Source organism: Propithecus coquereli, unplaced genomic scaffold (assembly GCF_000956105.1).
Source record: "Propithecus coquereli isolate 6110/MARCELLA unplaced genomic scaffold, Pcoq_1.0 Scaffold36, whole genome shotgun sequence".
Lineage (NCBI taxonomy): Eukaryota > Metazoa > Chordata > Mammalia > Primates > Indriidae > Propithecus > Propithecus coquereli.
Genome location: NW_012149285.1, coordinates 4169601 through 4180175, shown reverse-complemented (window position 1 = coordinate 4180175; position 10575 = coordinate 4169601). Strand labels below are relative to the sequence as shown.

Here is a 10575-nt window from a genome sequence, read left to right as displayed (position 1 = left end):
TTCAGGTAAATTTCCCGCCCACCTCTCCTGTCCTCTTACCACTCCCGAATTCTCCAAGCTCTGGGGAAGGCAGAGAAGCCATCTCTGACCACAAGGACTGTCTCAGCAGCGGGCACATAACCAAAGCAAGGCCAGTGAACTCTTTTGCCACAAACAAGTTCTTGTTTTGCTAGGCTGGAAGCTGGTGGCAATCAAGTCATTCCCAGGTGGGAAGTGGATAAGAGAAAAGGCAATGGAGTCCTTAGGATGGAAACTGTGACCTCAGATCCAGACTCCTTTTCCTACGCACCAACAAATTTTCCTTTTGAAATTCTAGTGTCAGAAAAACTACTCTTCAGATGATCTTCAGTATGTGAAATAACTTGAATTTTATTAAAAATTTACATTTTCAGACTTCAGTATTCTAAATTTATAAACAGGAAAAATAAACAGAAATCATTACATACTCACTTGTAAATGATACCCAAGTATCTAAAATTATTTTTATATGAGAAAATTAAGTTTCTTGGACATTTAAATGTCATTATCAAGTCTCTTCATCTTTTTTTGAATGTCCACAAATTTCTAGTTTTGCTGTTTTGAGAGTCTCAACTCCATTTATTAAGAAAAATACATTTGAAAAAAGTACGTATTATGTACATTAGGACTTTCACTAAAAATACAATTAAGGAAATCAAGTTGTCCAATTATTTTTCTCAACCAGTATACAGAAATATCATATAACATTATAGATTTATTTAAAACTATAAAAGAAACATTTTAAAGTAAAATAAGTTTTTAACATTTTTTTCAGCTCTATTCAGTATTTGATTTCAAATGTCTACATAATTTATTGATTTAAAAAAATTAATTCAAAGCGCAAAGTATATTGAAGGCTGCAGTCCAAAAAATTACCCATAATTGAAAAGTATAAGTTACAGCTTACATTACAGTGGGAAAATATATAAGAAAAGTGAGACTGAACGTATCTATACCATTCACTGATTGGCCACTGCCAAGTTTGTGACTAATTATAATTTATCTCTATCGGATGTTCATTGAAATTCATTTCTTGGTGTTTGTCAAATACATTTTGTGAAACTCTAGACTACAGTTATTCGTATTCAAATTAGTCCTTAAGAAGTGAAGGCAATAGTTCTTTATGGCAGAATTAAAACAGAGTGAGGTTTATAACACTCCAGTATTTCTAGGAAATCCTTATCAACCCCACGTGGATGGATTTTGCTCCAAGCTGGGAGGTCAGGATTTAACAGAGTGAGTCACTTAATACAGTATTCCCTTGAGGAAATGATTGATTTGGAAAACTTGTGCTTTCATTGTTATTAGCATTAATTACTCCTTGCAGCATGTTACCTAAAGCAGGTGCTCTTAACGAGCCTATCTTAGAATACCTAACAGCAAAAAGGGCAAAACATTACAGCTCTTTTTACCTGTTTTATTATGAATTTCAGCATATTTACAGAAACATTTACAGTTTCAGCTGTAGCAAAATTGGTTTCATCTCAGTAGCTATACATAGAAGACTAAGTAACTTACGGGGAGATTAGAGTCAAAGGGTTTTATTGAAGGGCGGGCACTTCTGAAATTGGTATAAATCAACAAAGTAGTAATCTGAAAAAAAATGACGTTTGCACATTTCTTCTAAATGAGTGTATCTTAAATATCAAATTTTTGAAGCACTAACTACCCTTTATTGCTATAACTATTACAAGTTTAATTCCTGAGGTTTTTGAAGTCAATTAAATTTCTTGAAGAAAGCAAAGAGGAAAGAAATGTTTTTCCCAGATGGGAGGCTGAACTGTGCATCAACAGTCTCAACCGAGTACTTTCTGTCATTTTTCTGTACATCGGATTTTTCACTTGGGATATATTCACACCGTAATTTAGTTATCTACTGGCCTCCAAATGTGTCACTTAAAGAGCTGAAATGTTCAACTGAATGATGGTATAGAAGTAACAATTATTATCACTAAACGTCTGACATTGTTAAGTAGCTTCCCTCTTTTAAAGTGCAAAAATATAAAGTGAGTTTTTTACATCTGGTTGATTTAAATAACAATTCAAGTATCTCCTTTGAAATGATGTTCTAGAAAACATTAATGTTTATGAACCAGAGATTTAAATACATTTTCTGAAAGGCAGAATATTCTTTGAATGTCCTTTGTTTTGATCATTTTTTAAACTGTAGAGATCACAACCTAGCTTTGGCCCACACAATATTTTCGATAGTTCATAATGTTTATCCAAATACTTAACTAAAAATTTAGAAAATCAACATCAAATGCATTAAGGAAAGCTTCAAACTGTAATATTTCATTTAAAAAGCTATGTTCAAATGAAGAGATGGTCTATATCACTTGTGCTTATTTTCATATATAGCCTGATCATTGAGTGTTTGCAAGATGTGTAGTTGTATCGTAGTCTTGAAAATGAATTCCCTTAGAAGTTGTGATCTTCATAACAGCGCCATTTAAAGCATCATCTTCAATGAGTGTTATTAATCCACTGGCAATCATTGATGGGCTAAAAATAAAAGAAATATTAGTATTTTGAAATGAAAGAATGAGGCATATTATCACTTCATCTTAAGTTATTTTCTAAAGAATCTACTACCTGGAATATGAAATAGGGAAATATATGTCATTAAGCCATTGCTACCTCCAATTTTTATTCAATTTGAAGTTAACTAAATTATATGATAAATTTAGTGGTAGATTTTCATGTCTAACCTGTCATTTTGGCAGGAAGGATTTATATTCATTATTTACATTGAGAAAGTGATCATTTTCTCACCTTTTCGGCAGATCTTAGATTTATCTTACATGTAACCATGTTATTTAAGTCTTTCAGAAGTCCCTAAGTTTGTTTTGATATTCTGTACTGCGAAACCCCCAACTACCCTAAGTCAGACTTAATTCATTGTGTGTGGCTGGGCATGAGTAATCCTAGCACTCTGGGAGGCGGAGACTGGCAGATGGCTTGAGCTCAGGAGTTCAAGACCAGCTTGAGCAAGAGCAAGACCCCATCTCTACTAAAAATAGAAAGAAATTAGCCAGACAACTAAAAATAGAAAAAATCAGCCAGGCATGGTGGCTCATGCCTGTAGTCCCAGCTACTTGGGAGGCTGAAGCAGGAGGATCGCTTGAGCCTAGGAGTTTGAGGTTGTTGTGAGCTAGGATGACGCCACGGCACTCTAGCTCAGGCAACAGAGTGAGACTCTGTCTCCAAAAAAAAAAATTCATTGTGTGTGTGTGTTGGGGGAGGGGGGTTGATCAGTTGTGTCTTATAAAAACGGTTGAAGTTATGGATCCATACAATATTTCACAAAGGGCATATTTGAATATTACTTGGAATTTAGGCAGATAAGATATCATTGCCTTCAAAAGTGACTATGACCTTTTAAGAAAATATGATTATGGCTGAAGGTATTAATGAGGCATTGTGTGTATTTTAAAGCTAAATTCATAACATATAAACACATTCTATTCAGAAACTCAGAAAAAAAAAACTTTCTTCCAGAGAGTTCACCAAACCAAAACTTTGAAACTTGTATTACTTTCTCACATTTAAAAGCTTATTTTTTTCACTCTTTATTGCTTGTCTAAATAGTACCTTGATCCACCATATAAGGGAAGATACAGTTTTACTTACTCCAAAATTCCATAGTATTTCATCATAGCCTTGATAGGACCCATATATTCTATATATTGTCCCATGTTTTCTTCTTTTTCAATGGATTCAAGGATGGGCGTGTTAACAAAGCCTGGACAAATGGCATTCATTCTCACACCACTGTTCATAAGATTAGCAGCCATCTGCCAATGAAAAGCAGAAGGTTGGAGGTTTTAGCAGTTTTGTAAACATTTAACATAGGACAAACTGATAATTAAAGCTATTTAAACGACTCTGATGTAAAAAATACTAGTGAGCAATTCTCCCAACTATGTAACAATGACTGGTAAGCAGAAAGATAATAAAAGAACACATACCTAAAGAGACTTTCAGGAATTAATACATTAATATATCTCTTCTAATTAATTTTTTAAAAAGATATTACTGGACAACTCCTGGAAATACTTAATTACCTAAGCTGCTCTTATCTACTGAACTCTGCAGGAACCTGAAGCTCAGCGGCCGAGGCTTAGAATTGATATCCTGAATTTCCTTTCGAAGATTGTGCTTGTAAAACAGGATATTTGCTTAAAAAATACTTTCAGTGAAAATTTTTAGGACTTTGATGGATTTTAAAGAATTCTTCATCTTCACTATCTGGAAACCCATTGAAGTATTTTTAGACTAACATTCTTTGGCTTAATTTTCAACCTATTGATTTTCTTTGAACTATTTGTAAAAAAAAAAAAAAAACAGTAAATCCTCATTATTCATGGATTACATGTTTGCAAATCTGTTTACTTGCTAAAATTTATTTGTCACTCCAGAAACCAATACTTGTGGAGCCTTTGTGGTCATCTGTGGACACAGGCAGAGCAGTGAGAGATCTGGTGCTGAGGTTAAACAAGACTACACTCTGCCTTGCCATGTTTTTCTAATTTTTGTGCTTTTTCTTGGAGATTTTGTTGTTCAAAGTGGCCCCCAAACATAGTGCAGAAGTGCTGTGTAGTGTTTCTAAGTGTAAGAAAACTGTGATGTGCCTTACAGAAAAACATGTGTTCGATAAACTTCAGGCCTGAGTTATAAGTGCTTTAGCCATGAGTTCAATCTTCATACAATATGTAATAAATAAGGTATCTTTAAATAGAAATACTCATAAAACAAGATCATGTATTGATCGGTTGATCAAAATGTTGTAACCAGAGGCATTCAGGAACCTAACCCCGTATTTCCCCTAAAAGCCATAGTTCAGTAGTCACCAGTTCAGTGTTTGCAAGTGACTTCATAGAATGCAACTACTGTGAATAATGAGAATTGACTGTAGAAGTTTCCAGTCTTATAATTTTAAATACAAAATTTCTGGTCTTTAAGATTGACTTTTTTTTTGTAATATATTTATGTGTTTATAGAAAGTTGACTTGAAGATTAAGTCTTTGCAAATTAAATAATAATTTCCAATCAATTTAAATTGAGTGGGAGAATGGCTTATCTTCATTTTTTTATTGAACATTGAACATTTACAAATTGTTTTTTCTGTCCCCTAGTGTTTCTTCTTTTAAAATTTTCCTCTTCATCTCTCTGGCCCCTCTCTTGTCCCACCTAGGTGAACCACTCAGATATCCCCAACTGCTCCTTCCTCTTCTCTATTTGTCCTTTGTAATGCATTTTCCAAATAGCAGGCAGTATGGACTTCTTAAGATGGAAATCTGATCTTATCCCTCCTGTGTTCGAAAGACCCTTCTATGGGTACATTTAGAATAAAATCCAAGCTCAGAATGTTGCCCATGAGCCCCTTTTGGTTTGCCTCCTGTTTGTACCTCCAGTCATACCTCGGCCTACTTTCCTTGCTTGCCAGGCTCCAGCCAAGCTGCTCGGTTATCACAGTACAAAAAGGCAAGCATATAAAAAGGCAAACCTTCTCATCTCATGCTGTCAATGTATGTGGTCAATTAGTTCTAAAGTATTTTTTAAGCTCTGTACACCTTGCGCCCTAGGCCTCCATGGAGATGCTGTACTTGCTCACTCTAGGAAATGCCTGCCCCGCCCCCTTCCAGCTCCATGCTCTCACTCATTTCCATCCTGCTGAAACCGCCCTTCAGTGATGGGCTGCAAGGTGAGAACTGTGGGGCGGGTCTAGCTAAAAATAATGATAATAGTTAGTAACTGTCCCCCTGTAATTGCCACTCCAGAGCCACGCAGCTGGTGGTCATATAGATTCTTAACTTCTCCCCATAGCTGGTGTCCATAAAGATTCTTAACTTTCTCCATAGATAGCATCACCTTTTCGAAACCTAAAGGTAGTTTTTAAGATATCTTCCAGGCCCCGCATTCCAGTGGATCGATTGGTGCACCCAGACCAGCGGCCCATATCAAGTAACTGATGCAACTGGAATCGTGACCCCAGGGACTAGAGCAACATAAGAAGATGATTTCTACATCCCTGTAATTTTGCCCCAATTAACAAACCTAATTGCCTAATCCCTTGCCTACCAAACTATCCTTAGAAACCCTGTCTCCCAAATTCTCAGAGAGGCAGATTTGAGAAATTTCTCCCGTCTCCCTGCTTAGCGCCATGCGAAATAATAAAGACTCTTTCGCGGCCATAAAACCTGCTGACTCGGCATATTGGCTTCTTGGGCAGCCAATGAACCTGGTTGGGTGGCAACAGTATCTCCAGTGACAAGTAATGTCTGGAACCTGTCACATGTTCCATCTAAGAAAGCCTGAAGTTAATGTTTAAATTTGGAGTCAATTTTAAAAATAAATAGTATCTCTCCATTATTTATCCTTAGTATATTTTTCAATAACATATCCATATTTAGAATTTGCTTCATTTTAAAATGATTCATTCTTTATTTGGTCCTTTATGTGATCTGAAAACTATTCTTTTATAATGAAGATTGAAGTATAATATTATTTTTCTATCTTTTATCCAGATATATTGAATTCTCAATTTATTCCCCTCTGCTTTAAAGAATTTATGTTTCATATAGGTACACAAAGAGAAAGGAGAGAGATTATGGTTGTTGTAGCCTCACCGCTGCTGAGCGTGTGAATCCTATTATGCCATGCTTTGACGCACAGTAAACAGGCTGCTGTGCAACAGGCATGAGTCCTGAAACAAATAAGAAATTTAAATAATTTGATTAAAAAATAAGCAGATTCTATCCAATAATGACTATGAAAATGAATATTTTTGTGGCTATTTCAAGTTAAGATTAATCTGGGTAATACACTAAAATAAAAGCAGTGACTTTCTAGAACTCAATAGCTTTAGCATAGTTTATTCCCTCCATGACCTATACTGTCCAGCATCTATAGTGGGTAAGTTACACCTAGGAACATAACCAAGAGCGATATGTAAGTTTTTGTGCCTCTCTGGCTTTCTGGAAAGTCAAGAAAAATCAACGTTATCTAAAATACAAAGATAATCATCTTTAAAGCTAGTAAATTACCACCTAATTTTCAGTTTTAAGTCTGAATTTTAAAAAGTATATATTCTACATTTTTAAGGCTTCCGAATGACTGAAAAAATATGAATTGCATAAGAGGTCTTGGAGATTAATAGTCTTTACAATAAATTTGTAAGCAGTTTCCTGTCAGCAACCTGTCTTGAATGATGTCTCTAAGAGTTTAAGAAAATTAAAAGTTAACTTCTTTTGATCGTAATCTTCAGTAGCTACCTAGATCTTCTTGCCCTATGACTTAGGAAGACAGAAATAAAAGTTTATGGGCCTATTTTATTTCCTTTCATAACTATGTAGTCAACAGTGAAATTTAATCAATTATAGACTATTTCAATTTTTAATTTTCAACATATATACAATAGTAACTGATTAACTTCATGGTCTGGAAAAAAAAGCAGTATTATAGCTTATATATATATAGCATCGTTTTCCCCCTGACTCCTGCCTAGATCAACCCTCCCAAAAAGAAAAAAAACAGCAAGAAAAACCTATTTTACTATAGTAAATATTATCTATCTTGTTTCCTATAATTGTTAATTCTCTAATCAACAGTCAAATTTAACTAGTCATTTTTATATTCAATTTTAACTAATTTCTTGGATTAACTTGTTTCAGTGCTTTTTAAATTTGTGATTTCTCTGAGATAAGAAACAGTGATCCCTGATTACTATAATGCTGTATTTACTATCAAATGTCATGCTAATAATACTAAATTATTCTGCTGAGACATGTCATCTCCACACAGCTAACTATTTCCAGAACACCACCAATCAGTTGAGGGTGTTGTGCCAATGTTCAGCAATAAATGCAGACCTCAACCACTCCCTGGGTGTCTGCCAGGTCTCCTTTGTAAAGTATGTTTGCTCAAGAGCAGTTTAAATCCCTGAGGATGGAAGATCACAGGTAGTACATCTACCCAGTGATCTCGAAGTATTATAACATGTTGGTTCTCTTGTTGTTGTGGCTGTTTTGGGGTTAGGTAAAATGTGTAAGTTAATTAATTTTGTCAGTGTCAGTCAACAAGAATTTGTTTCCACAAGGTACACAGGTATATTAGGAGTATGAAATAAAGGGAATAAATAGGTGTAGCCAGGCATTGTTGCTTTTTGTTCTTTTTAGTCCCTGCTTTATCCATTCCTTAAATGTTTATGAGACAAAGGCAGTGGTTGTAGGATCATGTTCACCTACTGCAGGAAATGCAGTGTGAACCTTAGTCAGAGATAAGCTAGCCAGTTGACACAGCCACAAAAAGTACAAAGACATTGTTCATAAATGTTTCCAAAGAGGAATTTGGAATGCATTTTATTACATATGTAGAGGTGACGAACTTCTGAACCCAAGCTATAATAGCTGGCTCAAGGTGTGTCACAGAGGTGAAATAAATCAAATCCTGTTTTGTTGGTCTGGTAAGAAGCAAGCACAAAATATATATTTTCCGTTAAAGGTTGAATTGTAATGCAACCAGAATGTGAAAGAACTCAGTTGCATTTTTAAAATGGCACTTGGTTTTATGAATCTAACATTCTAATGACATTTTCACTGCTATCCTGTGAAACGTTTACTCTTGCATTGCTTTCACTTTCTAATATTAGATCGAAGTCTACGTAAATCAATTTCAGACATTCAGAGACCAAGTTTACTTTTTTCTTGTTCTTTTTACAGCTTTATTGAGGTATAAGTGACACACAATAAAACTGCATATATTTAAAGTATACAATTTGATAAGTTTTGACATATGTATACACCCATAAAACCATGACCACAGTCAAGATAATGAACATATCAATCACCCTCAAAATTCCCTTGTGCACCCTGGGAATCCCTTCATTCTGCCCTTCTCCTCACCCCCAGCAACCACTGATCTGCTTTGTGTCACTACAGTTTGCATTTTCTAAAATTTTACATAAATGTCATCATATATTGTAAATTATTTTTTTGTCTGATGTTTTTCACTCAGGATAATTGTTTTGAGATTCATCCATGTTATAGCTCATTCCCTCCCCCCCTTTTTTTTATGCTGAACAGTATTCCACTGTAAGGAATGAACTGCATATACTATACATTCCCCTATTTAATAGACTTTGGGGCTGTTTCCAGTTTTGGTGTACTAAAAATTAAGAGAATTATATTTTTTAATTATTGCATTCAGTCAAGTTGTAGTTAATTTAATTAAACAGAAACTTTTTCTTTATCTTAATAATACATATGGATTTTAAGTGTTGCTTCTTATGTTCTGAACAGGCAGAGTAGGTTAGTGATTTGCAGTGCTTTCTCCCCAACTTGCCAATGGACTCCCAATGTAGAAATTGACTACAAGCTTGCTACTTTGAAAATGGAGGCTAAATGGAGGAAGAAAAGCTATTTCGTTTTGGCTTTTTTTTCTTTTTGACAATGATTTTAGTTGGGGATGGATATTTTTCAGAAATCTAACATTTTCTATTGGATCTCAAGATCCATTTTTCCTTTGCAAATACAGCATTATTGCTATTGCGGTTTTAGTCTCAGTGTTGGTTAACCATACTTATCCTACTTGCTACAGACTCACAACACCAACATATAATGTTGTTTCTATGTGTTTCGAATAAAAATTGTGTTCTGAGGCTGGTAATCAGAGTCAACACATAGGATAGGGCTGGGCGTGCGCGGCATGACTCTGGAGACACCATTCATATGGTAGTTGTCACAAATTGTGCCCTCCAAGGTTTCTACAGTCTACTACCTACACAACTATGCATGACAGCCATCTCTGGTACAGGAGACAACTGAGCAAAGTGATTGAGAAGAAGGAACCAGCAGAGGTAGAAAGAGAACAAGCCAAGTGTTGTGTCATAGAAATTAATGATGAAGTATTTTAAAGTGGTCACTGGTATGAAGTGCAGAATCAAATGATAATCACTCTTTGAGATATGAACGAGTCTCAGTATCACCTGTCTAAAAATAATACCTCTTTTGGCTTCACTCCTTTCTCCAGCTACCACTTCATTTTTCTTGAAGATAAAAAGTCCACAAGTGAGTCATTATATCCATTGTCTGTACTTTCCTTACCTCCCATATGTTCCAGAACTCATTCTGATTAGGCTTTCCCCTGACCACTCCAGTCAGACATCTCATGGCGCTTGCCAGGGAGCAGCATCTTGCTAAGGCTAAGTCCCTGTTCTTCATCTGGCTTCGTCCTTTCCTCAGCAGCAACTGACACAGTTAGTCATGCTCTCCCAGAAACGCTTCCTTCTACAGGCTGCCCTCCTTCTACCTCACGCTCGCCGGCAGCTGCTTCTCCGTGTCCTCTGCTGGATCCTCCTTCTCGACCCGACCCGTAAACCTGCTGGAAAACTCCAGAGCTGTCCCTGGCCCTCTTTGTTTTCCTATGTACACTTTTTCCCTAGGTAATTTTATCCACTCCCATGGGTGAAAATTCATTCTCTCAATTTCTCCCTCTTTGTGTCACACACATAGATACACACACACACACACATACACATATATGCATGCACACACA

The 10575-nt window shown here is 35.7% G+C and overlaps 1 protein-coding gene across 2 annotated transcripts in view; it reads right to left on the bottom strand.

The window, feature by feature from the left end:
* Window positions 1-2209: 2209 nt before the first annotated feature.
* HPGD (hydroxyprostaglandin dehydrogenase 15-(NAD)) overlaps window positions 2210-10575 on the bottom strand; it is a 29267-nt gene continuing 20901 nt past the window's right edge. For both annotated transcript variants that reach the window (XM_012651665.1, XM_012651667.1), the window contains 3 exons: window positions 6651-6727; window positions 3652-3815; window positions 2210-2523 (listed from right to left, as the gene is read on the bottom strand). In XM_012651665.1, the coding sequence (XP_012507119.1) occupies window positions 2385-2523; window positions 3652-3815; window positions 6651-6727 (380 nt within the window). In that variant the 3' untranslated portion in view covers window positions 2210-2384. The remainder of the gene's footprint in view (window positions 2524-3651; window positions 3816-6650; window positions 6728-10575) is intronic.